Source organism: Panthera uncia, chromosome B4 (genome assembly GCF_023721935.1).
Source record: "Panthera uncia isolate 11264 chromosome B4, Puncia_PCG_1.0, whole genome shotgun sequence".
NCBI classification, from domain to species: Eukaryota; Metazoa; Chordata; class Mammalia; order Carnivora; family Felidae; genus Panthera; species Panthera uncia.
Genome location: NC_064809.1, coordinates 87086842 through 87113829, shown reverse-complemented (window position 1 = coordinate 87113829; position 26988 = coordinate 87086842). Strand labels below are relative to the sequence as shown.

Below are 26988 nucleotides of genomic sequence, written 5' to 3'. Positions count from 1 at the left end.
GCTCATTCTGTTTGGTCGCAGATTCATGGGACAAGCAAATCTTGTAGCTCGAACCAAAGCCCCCTCGTAGGGCTAGACAGTCATTCCTGCATGACTGAGACACGAAGAGTGGCTCCTGGTTGGGGCAAATGAAGACCTGTCTTTTGAGTTGTCTCCCACAGGCCTGAAGATGGCCTCTCTTGATGAATCTAAGTTATGAGGCAAATGTGAAGACACTACTGTTGTGAGAAACCGGAGATGAAAACAAACTGCCCGAGGGCTTCTCAAAGTAACTTCTGTGGCAACGTGGCTCATCAGGAAGCCGGCACACGATGGCTCTGCTTCACCATGTACACATCAGGTGAAGAGAATCAGGACCAGGCCATTCAACATTTGGATTATCTGACCAGTTCTGGTTTGGTGGCTGCCACACAGCTTCCTTAATCTGGCCTCCTATGGAGGATGCCCATGTGAATGAGAGAAAGCACGAGTGAGGTTAATGTACGTATTTAGTCTGTTTGGCAATGACAGTTCTCAATGCAAATTGATACATTTGCATTTCTTCAAATTTAAAAAAAAATTTAAGTGTTTTTTAAAAGCTTATTTATTTATTTACAGAGAGAGAGAGAGAGAGAGAGAGAGAAAGAGAGAGAAAGAGAGAGAAAGAGGGAGGGAGGTAATTCCAAGCAGGCTCCATGCTGCCAGAACAGAGCTTGATGCACGGCTTGATCCCATGAACCATGAGATCAAAACCTGAGCTGAAATCTACAGTCAGAGGCTTAATCGACTGAACCACCCAGGTGCCCCTAAAACATCTTTTTGTGAAGTGCCTTACATTACTTATAACATAGAGACAACAGGTAAAAGAGTTGATAGTACAAAGAGATAATATATATGAAAAAAACTCCATAAACACAAAAGGCCCCGAATAGCCAAAGTAATATTGAAGAAGAAAACCAAAGCAGGAGGCATCACAATCCCAGACTTTAGCCTCTTCTACAAAGCTGTAATCATCAAGACAGTATGGTATTGGCACAAAAACAGACACACAGACCAATGGAATAGAATAGAGAACCCAGAATTGGACCCACAAATGAATGGCCAACTAATCTTTGACAAAGCAGGAAAGTGTATCCACTGGAAAAAACACTGTCTCTTTAGCAAATGGTGCTGGGAGAACTGGACAGCAACGTGTAGAAGAATGAAACTAGACCACTTTCTTACACCATTCACAAAAATAAACTCAAAATGGATGAAAGACCTGAATATGAGGCAGGAAACCATCAAAACACTAGAGGAGAAAGTAGGAAACAACCTCTGTGACCTCAGCCACAGCAATTTCTTACTCGACACATCTCCAAAGGCAAGGGAATTAAAAGCAAAAGTGAACTATTGGGACCTCATGAAGATAAAAAGCTTCTGCACTGCAAAGGAAACAATCAACAAAACTAAAAGGCAACCAATAGAATGGGAAAAGATATTTGCAAATGACATATTGGATAAAGGGCTAGTACCTAAAATCTATAAAGAAGTCACCAAACTCCACACCTAAAAAAACCAAATAATCCACTGAAGAAATGGGCAAAAGACATGAATAGACACTTCTTCAAAAAAGACATCCAGATGGCCAACAGACACATGAAACAATGCTCAACGTCACTCCTCATCAGGGAAATATTAATCAAAGTCACACTGAGATACTACCTCACGCCGGTCAGATTGGCTAAAATGAACAAACCAGGAAACTATAGACGCTGGTGAGGATGTGGAGAAATGGAAACCTTCTTGCACTGTTGGTGGGAATGCACACTGGTGCAGCTGCTTTGGAAAACAGTGTGGAGGTTCCTCAAAATATTAAAAATAGATCTACCCTATGACCCAGCAATAGCACTGCTAGGAATTTACCCAAGGGATACAGGAATGCTGATGCATAGGGTCACATGTACCCCAATGTTTATAAGCAGCACTTTCAACAATAACCCAATTATGGAAAGAGCCTACATGTCCATCAATGGATGAATGGATAAAGAAGATATGGTTTATGTATACAATGGAATACTACTTGGCAATGAGAAAGAATGAAATCTGGCCATTTGCTGCAACGTGGATGGAACTGGAGGGTATTATCCTAAGTGGAATAAGTCAGTCAGAGAAGGACAGATACCACCATGTTTTCACTCATATGTGGATCCTGACAAACTTAACAGAAGACCATCGGGGAGGGGAAGGGGGAAAAAAGTTACAGAGGGAGGAAGGCAAACTATAAGACACTCTTAAATACAGAGAACTGAAGGTTGATGGGAGGTGGGAGAGAGGGAAAGTAGGTGATGGGCACTGAGGAAGACACTTGTTGGGATGAGCATTGGGTGTTGTATGGAAACCAAGTTGACAATAAACTATATTAAAAAAACATTTACTTACTTACTTACATACATACATACATACATTTATTTATTTATTTATAGACAGAGAGAGACACAGACAGAGAATCCCAAGCAGGCTCCATGCTGCCAGAACAGATCCCAATGTGGGGCTGGATCCCAAGAACCGTGAGATCAAGACCTGAGCTGAAATCAAGAGTCAGAGGCCTAACGGACTGAGCCATCCAGGCAACCCTAAAAAATCTTTTTTTGAAGAGCCTTACATTTCTTATGACATAGAGACAACAGGTAAAACAGTTGATAGTACAAAGAGATAATATATATGAAAAAAGCTCCATAAACTGCAGAAGTAACATTCCTCTGTGTCACTGACGCAAGGAAGAAAAAAAACCTCAGTATTTTTGTGAAGTTCAGACAAGTCACTAGCTGTATCTTCCTAGTTGGTTCACCAAGAAGAGAAGCTTCCTTTTGAATAAATTGCCCAGTAGAAACATACAGAGCCTTGAAAATCAACTTGCCAATTACTGCCCCACCCACACACCCTCCCAGTGTTCTAAATTCTGCTCACCTTAAAGAGAACTCAGCTTCAAGAGTACAAAGTCTAGATATGCCAATTAGAATAATTTCTGGCTGTTATACAAATGCTGGCACAGAAAAATAAAAGTTGCACATTTTCCCCAACCCAGATCAGAATCTGCTTCCAAAAAGGCTTTTCTCAGCAGTGGCTTCAAAATCCCTTCATGAATGAAAAAAAGGGGGGGAAAAAAAAAGAAAGAAAAAAATGTGTAATACAGCTATAGTATTAAATTTTCATCTTTTAAGTGAAAGGGGTAAGAAGCTAAAATCCTGAGTATTCAGTAGAGTTCTAAGTTTTATAGGACATAAGGAAAAGTAGGAGCAAAAAGTAACTCATCATGCTTTTCATTTCCAACACACTAGACGTGTACATAATGTTGCTTCTTAATTGAATTCTCAAATCAGACTATTTCCAGAAACTTAAAAGTGTTTTGGATTAAATAAACCAAACCCATCTGATTTAGGTCTTTCTTAAGGAGTCTTACAATCACACTGGGAAACCCTCCGATCGGCCAGAGCAAATTTGGTTTTGTGAGAACCCCAAACATGTCATGTTACTAGGTTTGGTTGAGTCAAAATGATCTTCCATGTTCATTGGCAAAGTATGTTCATTCTCACAGTGCTGAAATGGTTGCTTGTTGTAAAGGAAAAAAAAAAAGGTGAGACACAATGAGTTATGATAAAACATTTGCCTACCTTGTAGTCATATATTCAGCTTTATGACCTGCAGAAAAAAATTAAAATAAGTAAATTGAATGGAATCAGTGGAATGCATTTGGTAATCTTTTGAATCACTTGTCCCTTATTTTAAGATGCTGAGTTTATAATAATTACAAATTTTATGGTGGAAAGCATTAGGATAGCATATGATAGACAAGTAAAGTCAATACAGTATTTCATAAAATCTATACCTAAAATTTAATAAATCCTATAGATTGGAGAAATAGGTTTCACTTGGCAATTTGAGGCAAGGGTATTTATTTATTTATTATTTAGAAAACATGAAATAGCTGTTGGATCTTCAGTGTAAGTTTAACGATGAAATACACAAATAAAACACACCCAAGATTCGAATGTTAGTTATTTCCTGTGTCGTGATTGATACCTGGGGAAAATAAGGTGGTCACATAGGGTTGGGAAAACTCTATTTTCTTTATATTAAGTTGGGGTTCTTTCTATATTACACCGTCAGGTGAGAAGCTGCCTTTTATAATCAGAAATGACATTTGCAGATACTAAGTACAAAGATATTATATTATGCTACATTCTACAACCTATACACTAATAGCATCTCACAGAGTTCCCTGTCATGTGAAACATGAGGTTCTTCTTCCATATTCTGGCTTCCTGACTCGATTTAAACATCGGATCTGTATTTTTGTCGTGCTTCTACAATCTATGCTAACTCCAAGTGTGAATGTGTCTGTGGTTGTTGTCTGCTCTTTCTCACATGTGGGGTGCAGCTGTGGAAGGGGTGTGGAGGAGTGACCCATTCCACCGGTTTGTTTGCCGAATGATGATATGGTCTTGAAACAGCCTGAAGTTAGAGCTAACAGAGAGAGGTCACGTTGCGGCACTCACAGGTACGCCCCACCCATCATATCATAACAGAATGATTCAGACTTGCGGGGCGAGGCCAACATAACAATTGTAGAGAAACCCGGCTTGTTGGAAATGGTGAATGAACACTCAGAGGCGACAGAGTCTTTTACTCTATTATCTACTTTTGAAGAACAAGCGACGAAGTATTTGAGGGGCGCCTGGGTGGCTCAGTCAGTTGAGTGTCTGACCTTGGCTCAGGTCATGATCTCATGGCTTGTGAGTTCAAGTCTCACACAGGGGTCTCTGCTGTTAAGTGCGAGAGCCTGCTTCAGATCCTCTGTCACCCCACCCAACTCTCTGCCCCTCCCTGCTTGTTCTCTCTCTTTCTCTCTCAGAAATAAACATGGGGGAAAAAGAAACCAAAGTATTTGATTAATATCTATTTACTAAATGGGGGGCAACAGTTAATATCTGAAAATACCTTCCTCAAAGCAGACTCAGGCCACTGTAGGTCTAGTAGAATTGTGGGCCATGACTTGGAGTCAGGGTGGGAGGAAAGGAGAACAATCTGATTTTCTCCCCACTACTCAACTCTATCTTTTAACTCTAAGCCCCTTCCCTTTTGCTACTTTGGGGGACAAGAAAAAGGAGAAGGTGGACAGAGATCTCCAGAGTAATTGGTAGCTACTCCTAAGTGGGAGAGACAGTCTACTAGAAAGTGGGGAGGGCAGTGAGCTGAGTGTGGCACGTGATGTCTTACTGGCTATCCTTTAGCACAGGGTTAAAGCACAGACAGAAGACAGGGCTGGAGATGAAGATTTGAGAGTCCCCACAATCTAGGTTGTTGTGGGGCCACAGAAGCTAGCTGAGATCACCCAGGATGAGTCGGTAGAATAAGCAAACGGTGGGGGGTGGGGGGCACCATTTGGTTAAGCTTGGTGGTGGCTCCGTCAGTCAAGCGTCCGACTTCAGCTCAGGTCATGATCTCACAGTTCATGGGTTTGAGCCCTGCGGTGGGCTCTGTGTTGACAGCTTGGAGCCAGAGCCTGCTTCGGATTCCGGGTCTCCTTCCGTCTCTCTGCCCCTGCCCCACTTGTGTGTTCTCTCTCACAAAAAATAAATAAAACATTAAAAAAAATAATGAGCAAATGGCTGAAGGCAGAGAAACTAGCTGGCCTGTGCTGTAGTCATGTTGCATACTTTATTATCACACAAGTATGACATAAAGTGTATTACTAACAACAGTAAAAACAGCAATGATGTCCAATACTTATCAGACACTGTTCTAAGCACTTCCTGTACACTAACTCACAATTTTAACAACAACCTTAGGAAGTAGGTACTGGCTCTTTTTATTTTATGGGAGAGACTGAGCACACAGTAGGTAAGTGACTTGTTCAGGGTCACACTGCTAGTATGTGATGGGTCTGACCTGAGGGTCCAGGTTTGTTTTAAATCTAGACCTAAGCTCCCAAGTAATATATTGTAAAAATACAAGTCTTGGGACGCCTGGGTGGCTCAGTTGGCTGAGTGTCGAACTTTTGATTTTGCTCAGGTTGTGATCCCAGGGTTGTGGGATCAAGCCCTGTGTTGGGCCCCTTAGATTTTCTCTCTCACTCCCTCTCTCTCTCCACCTCTGCCCTTCTCTCCCACGTGCATGTGTTTGTGCTCTCTAAAATAATAACAATAAATAATAAAATAAAAATGTAAGTTTTATTCCCTAGCAAATACTTTGAAAGATCCTAAAAGAAAGGTACAGATTATGCCTTATGCTCTGTCCCACAGGGCTAAAGTCATATACAAAGCACTAAAAAGATTTACTGAAGTATATAATACATATTAAGTTAAAATTTTAAAGTATCTATAAAATTAAACTGGATAACAGAGGCTAATCACTTTTAAGTGATTCAGCGATGAAAATACTAATAATTCCTTAGAAAGGAAATGTTTTATATAACTGAAAAATTTTGCTACTTTTGTTAAAATATCCCAACCAAATATTCTCTAGATTTAGAAAAAGATCACATATTAAATGGCTTAAAAACATTTTGCTCCACCCTTCCATGGTTAATAGTATGATATAAAAAATTAAAAACCTATAAAAGACACATTTCAATTAATGAACCAAGAGCAAGCTTCACAAAAACTATCATTCATATTGTAACTGCCCACCACTTCCATTGTTTTGTTCAGCTAATAGTACTGAGTGTGACTCAACTGATGAATGAGGTTTTATTTTTTAATCAGTATCATCATTAATAGATCAATAACACACAAGCTTAGAAGAAACTGCTTCCCAGAGAAATGTGAAAGCTTCCAGTGGTTTGAGGATTAGATTTCAATCACTTTGTTTGGAAGACTATTTAATTATTAAAAACAACAGACAACTTCTTCCCCTACCCCCACCCCATCCCACACTCTAAGCCATTTGGAGGGGAAAAAAAAAAATGACCCATGACCCAGGATTATCTTGTTCTTGCTGAAACACCTATGTTGACTATTCTGACCATTTCACTTGGGAATTAAGAAGTGAATTATTTTTCACACTCAAGTGTATTTTATCATCACAGACCAAAATGGAAAACCAAAATATTGTTTGGTGGCGATCTGAGATTAAAAACAAACAAACAAAAAAACCCCAACTGGATGAAACATTTAAAATGTGCACAGCTCAAACTGAATGGAGGCACCCAGAATTGGGTCCCTAATGAATGACTGATGAGGACTCCTGGAGTTTTCAGTCCTTTTTCTTTCTTAAGAATACATTGCTTTTCGGGGCGCCTGGGTGGCTCAGTCGGTTGGGCGGCCGACTTCGGCTCAGGTCATGATCTCGCGGTCCGTGAGTTCGAGCCCCGCATCGGGCTCTGTGCGGACAGCTCAGAGCCTGGAGCCTGTTTCAGATTCTGTGTCTCCCTCTCTCTGACCCTCCCCCGTTCATGCTCTGTCTCTCTGTCTCAAAAATACATAAACGTTAAAAAAAAATTTTTTTTTTAAAAGAATACATTGCTTTTCTAAAAAACATAATTATTCACAATCAGCTTCTCGTTTGAAAGTATGTTTGTACTCTTACTCAAAGACAGGAAATGGACTGGATGAGGATAACCCATTTAATTCCTTGATCAAGACACCTTATGCCCAGGTCTACAAACAATCTAACATGGAACTCAGCTTCCAGAGTCAAGTTTTCTGTGTTTAAGGGAAAACTGCACTGATACTTACACCCCCCCTTAACTCCAAGGTTGCACACAAAGAAGCCAGTGTGAACACGAAGGCTCATTATAAGAAGAAAAAGAAACAATTTCAGTGCCTCAGTTTTGCGGATGTACACCTCATTTACTATATTGACCTAACTTCTCCGATTTAAAAACAAAGGACATCACAAAAGGATATAATAGTATTGCTGAAGGATGCTGAAGAAGGTGATGACTTTGGTCTTAACGACTCATTATGTGTTTGCTGTCATTTCAATAGTTTTCAAAGATTTGGAATTCTCAATTTTGACAGTACCCCTTTAAGAGCCCAGTCTAGTTGTTTTGCAATGTTGTAAATCAAAGGACTTACTGGGCCGCTGGTAGGCTGCCAAAAGCAAGCAGTAAGACAGGCCAAACACATGTCTGTAGTTACAGTTTCAGCTGTGTACGATCAACTGCTAAATCCCTGGGTTAGGCTCTATTTGTTTTACTATGAAGGCAGTTTTTGCAGCAGTGAGTCTAGCATAATTCAGGGATGTGAGTTTTATATAAAAAAGTCAGTACTGTCCCCAAACACACCATTGAATCCTGTGCTACTAACCTTATTTAGCCAAACCCAGACTTGGATTCCTTCGTAAGGGCTCACCGTTGGATTATCTCATTATGGGACAGGCGCCATTAACTCTCCCAGTCTCCTTTGGTATCAGCCTATTAACTCGAACGGGGCTTGCAGGGAGAGTCAGGGGGCTCACAACGGTCCAGCTAAAGGCGGGCACATTCTCCAGGCCCAGCTTTTCTCTGGGCAAAGCTGCCAGCATCGTGGCAAGGCAGTGACCAACAAGTGGTGTGGAAGGCTGCCAAGCCCGCGCGTGGGGTAGGGCCGGGGAGCATAAAGGTCTTTGACAAGTGGGCAGAGGCTGGTGTGTCTGATGCCACTGGAGGAGAACCATCCAGTTCCTGAATCAATCCAATCTGGGGACGGCCTGGTACACCCACACATGAGGGTCACTATGATACCGGAACCCATTGAGAGAAATTCCAAGATAAAGAAATCCTGGCTTCGAGTTCACAGGGTACAAAACGGCTTTACGCATTACAGCAGCTAATGACGGACTCTGGCATGTAGATTCAGCAAATTGGTTAAAATATAGCCCTATCCAATAATGGCATGTAAAATAATATGAACCGTTGGGGCTTTCTCTCCGGGAGACATAGGGGAATCTATGTAGAATGAGTATCATAAAAGTTTCGGAATGTGATCCCAAGTGAATTAACACATGTGTCCGTATGAAGTGCCAAGAATGAATTCACCCACTACTTAATTCCCTCCAACTCACGATTTCTAAAGTGGTACCAAGTCCTGTAGGGAAGGACTCTGTGCCTGTAAGCGTTCATCTACACTTAACGATAATTGATGCTTCGGGACTGGCAACTGACCTTGGGGGCATCACTGAAATATCAGGCATTTTGTGGCAGATGGAAAAAATGATCTTATAGGATACTCTGAAGGAAAAAAAAAAACAACTCAGGACATGATTCAAAGAAGAAAAAAGGCTTTTTATAAAAAGTTCAAGCCTCTATTATAGAAGAGTCGAAAGCCTTGTACAGGGAACATTCATATTCCCTTCACTTAGATTTCCCATTTTGCCACACTGGCCTTATTTCCTTCTCTCTTCTTCTGTCTTTATCTTTTTTTTTCCTGAATCATTTGAAAGTAACTTGCAAATGTTATGATACTTAGCAAGCATTTCTTAAGAATAAGAATCTTCCTTTATAATCTTAACACCGCTGTCATATCTAAGAAAATTAACATTAATTCAATAATGTCATTTAATATACAGTCTATACTTAAATTTCCCCAACTGTCCTTAAAATGCCTTTTGTTAACTTTTGCTTTTTTGATTTAGTATCTAATGACAGTTCACATACTGTATTTGGTGATTTTCTTTTTTAAGACAGTGTCTAGTAGTTTAAATGTGAATTTTTTTTCCCTAAGTGCAATCAGCCTTTCATCTTAGAATCTGGCATCCTTACTGTCATACATGGGAGACTTAGGTCATGATGACCTTTCTCCAAGTGGTCATTCCCTGGAGGAAACCAGGAGATAAGGTGATGAAAAAAACTTGGTTGGTAGGAAGGTTCTAGAATGGTAGGAGATAAGAGTTTAGGTCAAAGAGCAGCAACTTCTTTTTGGTCTGAGTTACACAACTCAGTCCCCTCATTTCCTACTCCCATTCATATTCTCTCACTTTTTATAACTTGTAACAAGATCTAGTGTCAATAAAAGATAAAATTACAGACTATGAGGCACTTAAAAAAGGGACTTTGCCTATATTTATCTTTTCCTTTAAATTTCAAGAAGATGAAAAGGGAAACAATACCATTTACACTGTCCCTTTTGCCTAGAATCCCCTTTTTTCCCCATCAGTTTCCTCATCTGTAAAAATGGGGAAAGTAATAGCCCAGTTCAATGCATAGTTTAGAACAATGCCTAGCACAGAGAGAGCCCTATAGAAGTGGTAGCTATTGCTGTTTTTGTTCCTATTATTAGCCATAGCAGTATACTTCATTAGGTTATTTCTCAAGTAACATCAATGTCTCTGGGAAGGAAAAAAACAAACAAACAAAAGTTTCCCAAACTGGTTTAACCAGTTTCTAGAGAACAATAAGGCATGAGATGTGACAACAAATACTGGCCCACTGAAACAACTGGGGTGGAGCTGGAAGGGTGGAGAAGTCCCAGAGGGTAAGGAAGAAGTGTCTGGGTGCAGGGGCAGCTAGGAGCATCACGCTCTGCCGATCCTTCCTCTGGAGCTCTGTGTTGGCTTTTCAGCCCTCGCTAGACTTCCCTACTCTTCCTCAAGGTTAGCACCAAGCTTATAAAGAAGACAGTTCCAGGGAGAACTTGATTTTTACAGATACAGCAAAAGCCCAATCTAAACAGTGTTCTCTGCTTCTTCAAACACAAATCCACAGCTCACAGTCTTTATGGAGTAGATACGTGACACAGTACGTGGTCCATGTCACCTTCCCATCTGTTTCAGATAACTGACCTTCTCCAAGGGTCCTCTGCAACAAGTCATGTTTGGCTTGAAGTTTTGTGATGAGATTACTACCTTCCAAATACTCTCGGAGTTTCTGCAAGAGGAAAGATTCATTTTTAACTTAAAAATATATAGTTCTCAAGGAACTTCCCATAGGATACCTATAATCCAGCCCTTTTATCTTCTAGATCCTAGAACCTTGCTCCTTGGAGTGTAGTCTGAACAGAACAGCAGCACCAGCCATCACGTGGGGGCCCATCAGAGAGCGGAGTCTCAGGGCCCTCCCTCCTCAGACCTACTAAAACCAAACCCTGCATTTTAACAAGCTCTCCTGGTGACCATATACATTAAAATTTAAAAGTTTTATAGCAGGCCTCTTTAAATCTGTTGGCCTCTCAGAATTATCCAAGGAACTTTTAAAAAAGTGCTAACTCCCGGAGCACCTGGGTGGCTCAGTCAGCTGAGTGTCCGACTTCGGCTGAGGCCATGATCTCACAGTTTGTGAGTTCGAGCCCCATGTTGGGCTCTGTGCTGATAGCTCAGGGCCTGGAGCCTGCTTCAGATTCTGTGTCTCCCTCTCTCTCTGCCCCTCCCCTGCTCTCACTCTATCTCTCTCTCAAAAATAAAATAAAAACATTAAAAAAAAAAAAAAGAAAAGAAAAGTACTAACTCCTAAATCCTATCTCAGACCAACAGAATCAGAACTCTGAGGGCAGACGAGGGTCCATATTTTAATAAAGGATCCCAGGTGATCTGGTCAACTCTAGAGGCTGTGTCTGGAGACCCCAGATCTGAGCCCCAAGAGTAGCTTGGGAAGTAACAGGCGCACCATGAAGTAGAACTGCTCAGTCTCCTGCTGGTTTGCTCTTCTCTTGGCGATGCTGGGCTTACTCAGGTAGGTCTCAGAGACAGTAGACTTCACAGACTCTGTGGACCGACTGTGCTGGAAGCATTCAGAAACATCATAGTCCTCAATGGTGACCATATCTTGTATGGTCTGCAAGGTGGCTTCAGTTGTTTTCTTAACCTGGGAACAGGAACATATTTCGCACGTTACGACATCGTTTCGTGAATCGCACGCTCAGTGAGAATCTACTCTGTCAGGCAGAGATGAGGACACAAGTCCTGCCCCAAGAAGTTCAGAGTCTACTAGGAAAGACAGACAGGTAAATAACACCCGCTATCACCAATACAAAGACAAGCTCTCTTCTCCATTATCCTAAAGAGGTTATTACTTTGTATTTGAATCCTTATAAAACTCATGTGTCACTGGGTACTCTCTCAGTTACATTTTTTTTTTCAAATAGCCTTTTCAATTGGAAGTGAAAATACACAAAGAAAAATATGCATACCATAAGTGTATTGCTTGATAAATTACCAGAGTGAACACTTACGTGACCACCACTTAGATCAAGAAATATAGTACATTGGGAAGATCCTCTCATTTCTCCCAACTACCACACACCTCTTTTTCCTCCCCAAAGGTAGTCATTATCCTGATTTCTAACACTATATATTAGTTTTAGCCTTTTTGTACTTCATATGCATGGAATCCTATAGCATGTATAATTTTTGTCTTCCTTATTTTGTGCAACTTTATGTAGTAAGATTTATTCATTTCTTGGGAGTACAGTGTTTCATTGCGGAATGCTGGCTATTCATTGTAGGAATACCTCATAATTCATCCCTTTCACTGTTGATAGATGACTTATTTCTAGTTTTGGGCCACTGAGAGTAAGACTGCTATGAATTCATGCCATAGCATCCATGAGCAGAAGTGCTGCTTAAAGAGATTGTCAGACTGTTTTCCAGAACTGTTTTGATCTGTATTCCTACCAACACAGAGAATTCCTGTTACTCCACATCCTCAAGAATTGGTATTATCAGTTTTTAAATTTAAACCACGGTGTTGAGTATCTTATTGTGGTTTTAATATGCATTTCTCTGATGACCAAGACTGAGCTCATTATAATGTGTTTAAGGCAATTTGGATTTCCTCTTTTGGAAATACTTTGGTCAAATCTCTTGCTCAATTTTCTACTGGGCTATGAGTCTTTTTCTTACTTATTTGTAGATATGGTTATGAGTCTTTTGTTAGTTATATGTGTTGCAAATATCTTATCACACTGTGCTCTGGTTTTTCACTTTCTATAGTATCTAGATGAACCATTAATGTAATCAATTTACCGATCTCTTCCTTTATGATTAATGGTTTTTGTGTCCTATTTAAGAATATTTTCCTATCTCAGAGCCATAAAGATATTATTCTATGTTATCTTCTCGGAGTTTTTTTTTTTTTTTTTTTTAATGTTTATTTATTTATTTTGAGAGGGGGAGAGAGCATGAGCAGGGGAGGGTTAGAGAGAGAGGGGCAGAATTGCAGGCAGGCTCCACACAGTCAGTGGAGAGCCTGAAGCAGGGCTTAAACTCATGAATCTGACCTGAGATCATGACGGGAGCTGAATGAAATCAAGAGTCAGAAACGTAACCAACTGAGCCACCCAGGTGCCCCTCTTCTAGGAGCTTTTTAATTTGCCTTTTAGTTTTGCTGGTTGTTTCCTTCACTGTGCAGAAGCTTTTTATTTTGATGAGCATTTTTATTTTTTGAGAGAGAGAATGCATGTGGGGTAAGGGGCAGAGGGAGAGGGTGGAAGAGAATCTCAAGCAGCCTCCACGCTCAGTGTAGAGCCCAAGGCAGGGCTTGATCACACAATCATGAGATCATGATCTGAGCTGAAATCAGAGTTGGATGCTTAACCGACTGAGCCACCCAGGTGCCCCTATTCCTTATATTTTTAAGAGTAATCCCCCATCTTTAGAAATTGCTTTTAGCATGAGTCTGCGGGTGGTAAACTGTTTCTGTAGACTAGAAAATGTCTTTTATTTCACTTTCACTTATGAAACTTGTTGGCAGTTTATTTTCTTTCAATACATTGAAGATACCACTGTATTTTCTTATGGTTTCTATGTTCCTGTTGAATGAGAAGTTTGCTGTGAGTCTATTGTTACTTTGCATGCTTCTACAGGTGCTTTTAGAGTATCTTACAGTTTTACCATGATGTGTTTACATAAGGATTTTAAAAAATACATTCTACCTGGATTTCTTTGGGCTTCTTGAATTGTGTGATATTTTTCATAAACTCTAATAAATTTTTAGCCTTTATCTTTGTAAATATTGTCTCTCTTTTCTATCATTTTCCTTTCTGGGAATTTAATTAGTACATGACACATGACTGTGTTCTCTATATCTCTTACCCTTCTCTTTGCATTTTCTACCCTTTTGTTTTTCCATGCTGCATTTTAATTATTTTCTTCTGATCTGTCCTCCACTTTGATAATCCACTCTTCAGCTGTGTTGAATCTGATGTTAAAATCATCCACTGATTTGTTAACTTGGGCCACTATAGTTCTCATTTTTAGAATTTCTATCCAGTACATTTTGAAATCTGTTCTTTCACTGTTAATAGGTTATAGTTCTCTGCCAAAATCTGAGCTTGGCTTTTATCTCCTTGAACACAGTAAGTAGCTCTTTTACAGTTTGTTTCTGATACCCTCAATATTTGGAGCTCCTGCAGGTATCTCTCTGTGATATCTGTCTGCTGGACGTTTTGGTAGAGTTACTTGAAGCCCAGGGTGAAGCTACCATCTTCTAGAGAGAATGTCTGTTTATTTTTCCAAAATAATCTGGGCACTAATAGTTCAGAATCAGTGGGTTTTATTCCTGTTCAAAAATATTTGATGCTCTTCCCTTTGGGAACATATGGTTCCCTGTGCCATGGGCTTCAGGCTTGGCCAGGCACCTTGTCCAGGACAGTGAAATGTGAAATGATCAGCAGAGTGACTTGGTTTACTATTACAGGAAGGAGAAATAGTTTCAATTACTCTTGTCTTTCAAACAAGAAAATACCGTTTAGAGAAGAAATAATGGCAACCAGTGTTAGTTCGGATGCTTAAAGAGGGCATGTGATAAAATAAAACAAAAAACACAAAGAAATTTAACAGACTTGTTCATTATTGCTGGGGATATGCATAATGCAAAGGAGAGATATTACTGGAAAAGAACAGATTAATGGTTACTTTAAAAAAACCCAATACTGTAAGTGGTTGCTTTAAGAAGTCATGATTACATATTTATAGGCTGAATGAAAACACTCACCACCCTAGAGGTGACATCAGCAAGACAAGAAAATGGGAGATCCCCTATTATTCCCTCTTGCCCCACCACAACAATGATCTGGCAGCCATCTGTGGACAGAAGTGCATTTGTGGGAGCTTTGGGACCCAGGTAGGAACATGTAAAACCTTGGTGGAGCCCAGGACCGAGGAGGACCAATTTGAGAAAGTAGGTATGGGCCCAGGTGGGAGGCTTGCCAACCATAGTCCTGGCTACTGAGCCAGAAACAGCCAAGTCCCGCTGTGGGCTTTATAACAGTCTTGTTTGGCTTTGGTCCTGCGACCAGAAGTACCTGCCAAGGGACCCATGAGGAGTCACACTTACCTGCGCCTCAGGTAACAGGCCTGCTGACATTGGTCCTAGCTATGAACTGTGTAGAAACCCATGATGCAGTTCCAGTCCCTCTCAGCACTGGTCATGGAGCCGTCATGCATGTTCAGTGACTTGCTAACTTGCTAGAAAGCATGATTCTCAGTGCTCCTGGAGGCAGGCCTGCCTACCTTGGTCCTGGCTATGGACCCTGAAGTGGACCTGTGACTCTGTGCCAGCTGCATTCATCTGTGGTACAGGGCCAGTCCCGCCGGCCAGAAACCTGTCCAGGTAATTGAAGGGTGCCACACCCATTCAAGCACCTGGTAACAGACACATTGTGGACCAACCGTGGGTCTTGAAGTGAACCGTTGTCCCAGCACCAGACTTACTGACCCAGGTCTTGGAGGCAGTACCATCCGCCCAGGGGCTAGACAGGATCCACACCCACCAGGGCCCATGGTAACAGGCCCACAAACTGTGGACCCAGCGGCAGCCTCGTGATTCCCTGCCATTGTTAACAACACCGCTTTTTTTTTTTTTTTTTTCCTTTTCTGAACTTTCTTTTCGGAAGCAAGAGTGTCATGGTTAAATTTGGAATTGTCATAAAAAATAAAGGATGTGACAGAAAACACCAAACACGATGGCTGGGACTGCATATTATCCCATGGGATGTTCTCGACAAAGAATAACACCAGCTTCTGACACACTAGTCATGTTAATAAGTCACAGGAGGGAATATAATGAGGCAAATATGAAATAGCTGATACGAGGCTTGTAATGATTCCCCATCAGCAGCAGGAAAACGCAGTGAGCTTTGGCAGGAGAGGCCAACAACGTGACAAGGAATGAAGAAAAACCTGAAGAATGTACCGCAGTGGAGGAGTGCCCAGGTGGCCTGGACTCTGAGATGACAATCCAAATGAACCGTGGAGAAGAAGGGACTGTCTCGGGCTTCTGCAGACTGGCTCTTTTGCCTTTTTACTCACAGGACCTTACAATCATCGCAGAAGACAAAACAGTTGTTTTGGTTTCATTCTCTAAACACACTATTCGTTTCCTAGGGCTGCTGTGAACAAGTCCCGCATGCTGGGGAGCTTTAAAAATTTTTTTTTTTTTTAGCATTTATTTATTTTTGAGACAGAGAGAGACACAGCATGAATGGGGGAGGGACAGAGAGAGAGGGAGACACAGAATCGGAAGCAGGCTCCAGGCTCTGAGCCATCAGCCCAGAGCCCAACGCGGGGCTCGAACCCGCGGACCGTGAGACCGTGACCTGAGCTGAAGTCGGACGCCCAACCGACTGAGCCACCCAGGCGCCCCTGGGGAGCTTTAAACAACAGCAGTTTATCGTCCCACGGGTCTGGCAGCTACAAGTCTGAGGTCAAGGTTCTGGCAGGCTTGGTTCCTTGTGGGCACCATGAGGGAAGGTCTAGCTTGAAGATGATCATCTTCTGTGTCTCTTCACATGGCCTTCTCTGTTTCTGCGCGCAAATTTTCTCTTTTTATAAGGACACCAATCACGCTGGATGAGGGTCCACCCTACTGACCTCACTTTAATTACCTCTGTGAAGACCCTGTCTTCAAAGTCATATTCTGAAGTAGTGGGGGGTCAGGACTTCAACACATACATTTTGGGGGAACACGGTCCAACCTCTAACACAAACATTATTTTATGACACCGTGCCTTGCACCTTCCTCAGGCCCATTCAACCTTTAAGACTCATCAATCCATGTGTGAAGATGGCTCCCAGCTCTGCCTTCCCTTCCCCACTTACCTACTTACTTCTTGCCATCACTGACCTCAGATGCATTTCACTTACAGCACTGTATCATTTCAGATGTGTGAAATATTACTGCACAGAGACCACACATGCATGTGCACACACACAGAGACCAGATCAGTGCCAGAGTTAACTAGCCAAGGGTATAGCGCCATACTGCCAGCACAGGGCACAGAAGGCAGGAGCAGAAGCAGAGCATCTTGCCATGACACCCCTCGCTCCTGGTACAGAGAGATGCCAGTGACCTCGCCTGTGCTGGATAATGAGGAGCGCGATGCCAAACCCATTTCTCACAAGCACCTACCTCACTGTTTAGAGGGCGATGTTGGCCATCTATAGGGGAAGCAACTTGAGTTTAGAGCCAGCTTATTAATCTTTATATCTCTAGTCACTAGCACAGTGCCTGGGACAGAACAGATCATCCAAAGGCTTCACTAAATGAATGGTAGAGGTTGAAGTCATCCTCTTTGCAAATCCACAGTCATCAAAGCAACGCTCAGCACAAGCCAGCAACATGCACTTTCGTGAATATCAGCCACCCTGAGCTCGCCATCCTTTCTAGGGTGCCCTAGCCCATGACTCACTTCTAGACCCTTTCTAGAAACTCTCCTCACTCTGCTTGGTATTCTTCTGGATCAAGTTGCTTCCTGTGGGGAGTTAAAGCTTATCTGAAACCACACACACACACGCGCGCGCGCACGCATGCACGCACACACATGCACATACACTGCTTCTAAAAATATGTTTTCAGTGAAAGACAAATGATCCCTGTTTTCAATTTTGGCCCAAGATGATACTATCGTTTAATGGATAAATGGCAGTTATCTTTTCTTAGGCTTCTACTGTTAACTTCATCAACAGAAGGTTGCAGGTAAGTTAGAAACATTTAAATAAATTAAAAGATACTTAAGCAAAAATGAAGTTAAAGCCACAGAGAAGATCAGAAATAGTAACTATGATTAAGTAGTTATCAAGCTCCACATCTTATACCAGGTCTTAAAAGCATCTGATAATTGTCCATAATGGTTTGATCACAGATTTACATGACTTGGGATTCTGCTGTAGTCAATGATATTATGGGAATGTGATTCTTGAGGGAAATATGACTTTTCAACCCTGAGGTAGATAACCAAAACATCTCTTACTTCCCTCAATTACCCAGGTCATGAAAATTGTTTCAAGGTTTACATAAAATCTTGTTCATTACAGTTGAAAATATCCTGTGTGAGGAATATATTTTTAGAATAGTCTGTGAATTATTCCCTAGTAAACTGTCAGTGAAAGATTTTAAATAAAGCTAGGAAAATTTATATGGGGCTGTCAGTTTATTACACAGTGTTGCAAATTAATTGAGGAATCACAGCTTTCTCTCTTTTCCATTCCCTTCAAGGGGGTAAATCTACTATAACTTAGAAGAAACTCATTTTATACGTGAGATTTTAGTCATAGCACTGAAGTGAAATGCTTATGGAAACTATTTTCTGGACAAATATTGGGACAAATGGTCTGAAAATCGGGCAAACTACTTAAAACTAAGGCTGTACTAAAAATACGAAAGGTATAATTGTTCTAGTTCTACAATTCATTCTCCTTTTCTTTGGCTGTGTGTAGGTAAAGGACGGAAAGAGGAACTCTAAGGAAAGGGAAATGTAGTTGTATGGGGAATTACTCCAGAGCTAGCTTTGAAAGAAAGGAGCAAAGAGAATGTCCCCTAAGCTGAAATCCCTGTAACAGATGTTAAAAACGAACTTTAAGAACATGTGTAAGATGGTGTGACATTAGATTGGAACATGTCTGGAGCATATTTATAGTGACAAAGGTACAGATGATTATTCAGATGTAAGTTGCTTTGAAAGTGTTGTGTTTAAAAGTAATGTTTACTAATGTTTCAAATAAAAAACTTAAAGAAAAAGAAAACAAGGGACACCTGGGTGGCTGAGTCAGCTAAGCAGCCAACTCTTGATTTTAGCTCAGGTCATGTCACAGTTTGTGGGATGGAGCCCTAAGTAGGGCTCTACACTGACAGCACGAAGCCTGCTTGGGATTTTCTCTCTTTCTCTGACCCTCCTTTGCTTGCATGCATGTGCACACGTGCGCACACACACACACACACACACACACACACACACACAAACACACTCTCTCTAATAACAACTAAAAAAAACCAAAAAAACCAAAAAAACCAAAAATGGGAATAAAGCGTGGGCAGCAGGCTCTTTGTTAATTCCATGTGCACAACCCACGGTGGCACTAATAAATATTTGTCGGCCAGCCTACTGGAACTTGAAATCGTGAAGATTGAGGTACCAGGGATATGAGAGTGTAGCATAATGAGACTGAAGGCTCATTTTAAAGGCTTGCCCTGTAAAGTTGTGAAGTGACAAATTATAAACGGGTATCCACCCCAAATTCAATCAAGCCCTTCTCAAAACTTATTCAGCTTTTACTATGTGCGAGTATCCTGAGGTCATTTCACAAATGCTTCTCTTTGTTCTAAGGCCTGTGCTGCAAGCTCAGATATCTTCAAGGGCCAAGGAAGTGATGAAAATGAGGCAAGCGGGCTGAGTGGGGAGCATGGCAAACAGGAAGCACATGCTCTGCGTCTAAGGGGAGCATCTTAGCCCAAGCCAGTCATCACCTCGCAGAAATGCAGGTCTAGTGTGATCAGACTTTCTAATTGTTTAGAAGCTGGAAATAGATATTTTTACTCCCAACTTCTAATTTAAAATTTTTTTAATTTTTATTTTTGAGAGAGAGAGAGAGAGAGAGAGAGAGAGAGAGAGAGAGAGAATGAATGAGAGAGTGAGCAGGGGAGGGGCAGAGAGGGAGACAAAGAATCCAAAGCAGGCTCCAGGCTCTGAGATGTCAGCACAGAGCCCAACACGGGGCTTGAACTCACAGACTGTGAGATCATGACCTGAGCCGAAGTCAGATGCTTAGCTGACTGAGCCACCCAGGTGCCCCCAACTTCTAATTTTTAAATGACAGCAACTAAGTTTTAAAAATCAAATGCTGTGGAGCAAACAAAATGTATCCATGGCCTGTAGGTTCTTAGCATGTAAATTCCCTTCTAAGAAGGCTTCCTACAGTTTTGAATGGTGCCCATTATTTGTAGTTGTTTAAAATTTGGTGAAAAGGTTCGTGTTCTATTTAGCTACACTGTCCATGCTTTTGTAAACTTGGATGAAATTCCCTTTCAACTTTTATCTCTTCGCTGGGCAGTCATTATTATTTTTAGTTAGCCAAACTCTCTCCAGTGAATTCTGGACTTTGTGTATAGCTGTTTGTGCAGAGGCAGAGAATTATACAGAATTATACATGTTTCTTTACTTGTATACTTTGATCTGATAGTGACAGGTCACTTTTCTGACCTCCATCAGAGGCAGATTCTCTATTTCTGGTAGAGAAAAGTGCTATACAGGACTCCAAAGTCGGCAACGATTGCGATTTTGTTCCCACGTCCCGGCTCTTATTTTTTACATGATACAAATGACTTGTTATGGTTTGGCTCTCATGCTAGATAGATGCTAACTGTGACATTCATCTCTGTACTCTCCGCACCTGGCAAAATACGGGGAACGTACAAGTTGTTGAACAAATATTTATTGTACTGAAATGAACGGACCCACAGTAACAAAACCCCTCAAGTCAGCTCTCAAGGTCTCTCATCATCTGACTTGAGCTTCACCTTTGGCTCTTCCTCAGGGAGGAGCTGGACGATGACCAAATTGCTCTGGGAAACCAAGGTTCCTCCAGGGCATCTTGAAATATAGTGAAACATTGTTTCCTCCTTCTATACCAATGGAAATCTATCGATTGTCAAAAATTCAATTTAAATCTTCCTTTCAATGGGAATCCCATTCCATGACAATGAATTTGTTCCATATCCAACAGATCATAAACCACTAGTCATGCTCATCAGAAACCTCAAGACAACCTAATTCATTTGTTACTGCAATAAATCTTTTAATTCTCAGAAGGCACTGCCTGCCACTATCAGCAGGACACTGCTTTTCTACGTTGTGCCCAAAAGGGCATACGTGAAGGGTCAAAAACTCAAAGGCCTGCAGAAGCCAGACGGGCGACAGAAACGAACAGTCCAATGGAAGAAAACTGGGAGCTGAATGGCTATGGCAAAGTGGAACTCAAGTACCCCAGCTCTTCCCTTTGTGAGGCAATCCGGGGTCAGTCACCAGACTCTCATTTTTAACAGGGAAAAACTGTGGCAGGCAAACAAAACAGGTCTCTGGGCCGCCAGTTTTGACCCTGGGCACAACATGTTCTTTTTCTAGAGTTTAGAGGCTGTTTCCAAATAAAACAGCAGGAGGATATGCAAAAACAAAAACAAAAACAAAAACACCACAACAACAGGAAGTCACTAGACATACAAACTGTAGGTCTATCAGGATAAACTGCATTAGGCAAGCCTCCACAAAACTCTAAGCTCTAAAACACTTCAAGAAGAGCAATAAAGGCTCATTTGTGGGACTTTACACAGCAACTGAAGACTTCATCACATGGCTGCATCTTAAACACACGTTTGAATAAGGGGTGGTTTGGTTCTTCTAGAAAGAATGGAAGCCAGAAAGCTGCAATGCATTTTGACCAAACTATACTGGTCTAGAAACACATCACTCTCTCTGAACAGAAACAAGTAATGTGTTCCTGTAGCTAAAAACATCTCAGTGGGATTAAAATAAAAGAGGGTACACCAAAGTGAATTTTGGTTAATCATTTCATCAAGGTGAATTATTATTGTTTTCTTTTTCTATCTCACATTCCTTCCTTTCAGGAACTGTCTCTAGAAAAACATGTTTCTGTTGGAGCTGTCAGCCAAAGGGCTCTATGAATGAGCACAATATATAAGGTGATCAATGACAGAATCCCATTTCTTGCGTGTATTGGTTGGTCCAGAAGTATGCACGACTTAACTCAGGACAATAAAGGATCCTAGTTCAGGGATAAGGACAGTGGGATGAGGTGAGATGGCAAGCTATAGGACCATGTAGCTTTGGCTATCCCAATTTGAGGGAAAACTACTACTGACACATACGAAAATACAACTTCAGAAAACTAGAAAGCTTATGAAAGAAATTGAATAAGACACAAAATAATGGAATTCCATGCTTATGAACTGGAAGAACAAATATTGCTAAAATGTCGACACTACCCAAAGCAATGTACATATTCAATGCAATCCCTATCAAATACCTATCACTTACGCTAAGCAAAATTAGTCAGAGAAAGACACAAATATATGATTTCACCCACATGGGGAATTTAAAAAACAAAACAGATGCACATAAGGGAAGAGAAGCAAAAATAATATAAAAACAGAGGGGGAGACAAACCATAAGAGACTCTTAAATACAGAGAACGAACTGAGGTTTTCTGGTGGGGTGTCGGATGGGGGTAAGGGCTAAATGGGCAAGGGGCATTAAGGAGGACACTTGTTGGGATAAGCACTGGGTATTATATGTAAGTGATGAATCACTAACTTCTATTCCCGAAATCATTATTATATGTTCACTAACTTGGATTTAAGTTGAAAAAAAAAATACAACTTCAAAGTAATGAAAAGAGAGATTCCTGATAATATCATCGGAACACAGATCCAATCATTCCCGAGGCTATACAAACATTGACCACTAAATAAACTTTCTGACTTGAGTAAGTTTGATTTGGGTTCCTGTAAATGATAACTGAGAGCCTTAGAAACATATGCAGTTCATATTTTATTTAACAAGAATGTGGATCCAATTAAATTAATTTCAGAAACAGGCAGCTGAATTGTATGACTGCTTTCTGGTTCGACATATATTTATAATTCACATTTTATGTTCTATCCATTTAAATCCAGTAATGTCAGCAAATAAATAGTTTCCTATTCTCACTCAAGCGCTATTTTAAAATAGGATTTCTGTACTAATTGTATAAGTACTGCCATGTTCAGTACCAAAAATTTAGAGAACACATAAAAGCAAAGTACTAACTTCCAAAAAAGTTAGGATTAAATTAACACGTCAGTCAAAAGTTTTATTTCACACACTATTGTATATTCTTGGACACATGTTGAGTTTAATCATTTATGGGAACTGTTTTCCACATGAACTATGAATTTAAGAATAAAATGTGTGTTTTTTCATGAGTATGCAGTGGATCCCTGGTGAAGAATTCATCTCTGGTAGACTACAGAATCTTTGCATTCATCCTCTACAAGGAGAGTATTCTAGGAACTACGATTTAGCTAAAAATGCCTGATGAAGAGACGCATTTGGAATACTAAATATGCCTAGGTCATGAGCAAATGCCTTCCAGTCCCATTAGAATTCGGATTCCCTGCGGGGCAGAGAGTATACTCACCTCCTCATTCTCGATTTTCAGCGTGGCCAGCCGGGACTGCAGCTGCTGGTACCTGAGCATGAGCTCTGCCTGGACTGGTTGCTGAGCGCTAACCTGACACACCTGATGGGGAATCAGAAACCGCAGTTATAACAGGGCCAGCAAGCCACCCTCCAGAGGCAGGGTTCTCCTGCTCAGATGCTGCACGAGTCACGCTGACCCGCTCAAGATTCCAATTACCTATTTCCTTTCAAGAGGCGCTTCGACACTTCAGTTTTAAACACGGACTTGCTATGTCAGGGGCAAGGGCAGAACGCAGCTGTGGGGCCTGGGGATGGATGACTGGGAAGACAGCAGCTGCAGGAAGCTTCGCTCTAAAAATGGGGCACTTGCTGGAGAGTGAGCTCTGATCTTGAGGTCTCACTTGTGGGAATTCTGAATGACTATGGGGCACGGGGCAGGGGGCAGAGGGCAGAGTGCAAGGGATGATCCAAACGAACCACACAGGCAAAAGGAGGGGAGGCCACAGAGCCTCCTAGTGACAGTCAGACGGGTACCCGTGTAACGTTACTAACCCTCAGCTTCCTCATCTGTAAAATGGGGATAACAGGAGTTCCTACACCATGGGGTTGTGGTGGGGATGGAATGAGTTAACGTACACAAAGCACTTAGAACACTGTCTGGCACACAGTAAAAACTCAGAAGACGTAACTATTATCATCTTTTAACCATGGCTTGCTTTACCAAAATCGGCCACATCACGTGATTCATCATGAACAGGAAGAGGCCCCTTGTAGTCTTTGGCAGAAAGATATTTTGGCTATGGTCTCAATTACGGTTAAGGTCACAATTAGAGCCTTTTAATTTTATTATATTTAGTTCATTAAAATTGCACCAGAAGCAAAATCGTTTCTTTTCATCTTCCTTGTCATAGAAATGCTCCAGCAGATGGGGGTTTCCTTTAATGGAGTCTCCAAGACATCACAGAAATTATTGCTCCCTGGCAAAACAGGCCATTAAAAAAAAGGGCAACTGACTCATTTTATTAAAAATAATAATAGTAAAAAAAAAAAAAAAAAAGGAAAAAGTACTAACCCAACTGAAGTCACTTATTTGTGATATTTTATCATTGTGTATATTTGACATATCCATAACTAAAAAATATAACGGTAATCATTTGGTTTTGGAAACACAACTCTGGGTAGGATAAGCCACTTGCCTATCAAATACATGTGCTATTGGCAGAAAAACTGCTCACCATTTCTAATCGAGTATTTTACTCTATCAAATCGAGCAAATATAATATTAGGTTAGAAATGCAGCATGCGCACATATAACTTATAAGTATTAACACTAGGTGTCTCAGAAAAAAAAAGATGACGTTGAAGAAATCTGTCATGGCTATTATATCTATTTTTAAAACCATACTGTCACCACAATGAGCTAAAATTGAGTTGTTAATCTTTGAGTATTGTTTTGCACAGCTGGGATACCAAGTGCTGTATAGCGTGCTCATTAATTGGGTCTTCTTGTTTTCCCAGCCGCAGATAATAAAATATACCACTGTAACTCATGAACGGATTAGGTGGATTTTTTTTCCCCTTGGGTAAAATAGGACAGAAAGCTAAATTCATATAAAGAACCCAAGATACAATATATCATGTCTAATGTTCATTTTACCAGTTTGGAGACAACTACAGTCTTAAATAAATGTTCTGCATTTTTTTCCCCTCTCTCCCATTCTCCTGCCATTTACAATTATTTTTCTTTGTGAAAATCTTTAAATCAAGATCACAGGGAGTCTTCAGGTAGATTCTACTGGGCCAGCAAAATAGTTTGTTTTGAATTTAAATTGGAATGTCTAGAGGTAGAGGTAGGATGAACTCTGAGATGGGTTAGTGCTTACAAAACACTGAGTTTGCACGTAGGTTTGGCCTTTGTAGGCATTTCACCCAAAGGCGGTAATGGCTGATATTAGCATATAACTATGCTAAGATCCCATGCAAAGGCAGGAGAGAGAAAACAACTGAGAGTTCTGACAACTGGTGGGGTACAGCATGTGAAGAGTAACATAAGTAAAAAGACAATTCATTAATTTTAAAACAATCAATTACTGGGGCACCTGGGTGGCTCAGTTGGTTAAGCATCTGACTTCCGCTCAGGTCATGATCTCATGCTTCCTGAGTTCAAGTCATGCATTGGGCTCCCGGCTCTCAGTGCAGAGCCCACTTTGAATCCTCTGTCTCCTTCTCTCTCTGTCCCTTCCCCACTCGTACGCTCTCTCTCTCTCAAAAATAAATAAACATTACAATATATATATATATCTCAACCACTGACCTCATCACCCATGTGAGACTGAAACTCAAACTTCATCGGTGGACAGAATGCTGCAGGGTACATCTCCATGAATCTCTGTTTATCACTCCGGGGCTCCAAATTGTCAACCGCATTCTCAATAATGTCTAAGCCTTCATGTCTGGAAGTTTCAAGATTATACTCTGCAGAGAGATATGTTCTCAGGGCTCTGTTCAGACTTGCATGGTAGCCAAGATCACAGCACTTAAAAAATAAAAGAACACCATATATGAAAATTAACTCAAAATGGATCAAAGACCTACACGTGACAACTACAACTATAAAATACTTAGAAGAAAACACAGGAGTAATCCTTGATGACCTTGCATTAGGCATTGGTTTCTTGGATACAGCATCAAAAGCACAAGCACCAAAAGAAAAAATAAATTGAAGACTTTTGTGCTTCAAAGGGCACTATCAAGTAAAAAGATAACCCACAGGATGGGAAATTTTTTTGCAAATCATATCTGATCTAAAAACTTTGTATCCAGAATATATAAAGAAATCCTACAACTCAATAATAAAAAGACATATAGCCCAACTAAACAATGGGCAACGGAATTGGACAGACATTTCTCAAAAACACATACAAATGGTCAACAAGCACATGAAATGATGCTCAACATCATTAGTCATCAGGGAAATGCAAATCAAAACCACAAAGAGATACCACATCACACCCACAAGTATGATTATAATGAAAAAGACAAATAACAGGCGTTGGGGAGGATGTAGAGAAACTGGAATTTTTATACACTGCTAATGGGAATGTGATATATTGTAGCCTCTTTGGAAGGGTCTGACAGTTCATCAAAGAGTTAAACACACAGTTAACATATGACTTGGCAATTCCACTTCTAGTAATACACACAAGAAAAGTAAAAAAATTCCAAAAAAACTGGTACATCAATGTTTAAAGCAGCATTATTTTTTAAAGTGTTTATTTTTGAGAGAAAGAGAGAGAATGAGTGGGGGAGGGGCAGAGAGAGAAGGGATAGGGGATTCACAGTGGGCTTTGTACTGACAGCAGAGAACCTGATGTAGGGCTTGAACTCACGAGGTCATGAGTGGGATCATGACCTGATCCAAAAGTCGTGAGATCATGACCTGAGCCAAAAGTTGGACGCTTAACTGACAAAGCCACCTAGGTGCCCCTAAACCAGTATTATAAATAATGGCTGAAAAGTGGAAACAACCTAAAATTGTCCAACTAATTGACAAAACTAAACATTATCCAGTCATACAAAAGAGCGAGGTACTGATAACATGCTACATCATGGATCAACCTTTAAACATTATTTTAAGTGAATG

The 26988-nt window shown here is 40.8% G+C and overlaps 1 protein-coding gene across 2 annotated transcripts in view; it reads right to left on the bottom strand.

The window, feature by feature from the left end:
* The window catches only part of SRGAP1 (SLIT-ROBO Rho GTPase activating protein 1), a 284958-nt gene that overhangs the window by 50515 nt on the left and 207455 nt on the right, over positions 1-26988 (bottom strand). For both annotated transcript variants that reach the window (XM_049625895.1, XM_049625894.1), the window contains exons 7-11: positions 25660-25881; positions 23344-23445; positions 11543-11740; positions 10723-10807; positions 3633-3660 (exon numbers count right to left, since the gene is read on the bottom strand). In XM_049625895.1, the coding sequence (XP_049481852.1) occupies positions 3633-3660; positions 10723-10807; positions 11543-11740; positions 23344-23445; positions 25660-25881 (635 nt within the window). The remainder of the gene's footprint in view (positions 1-3632; positions 3661-10722; positions 10808-11542; positions 11741-23343; positions 23446-25659; positions 25882-26988) is intronic.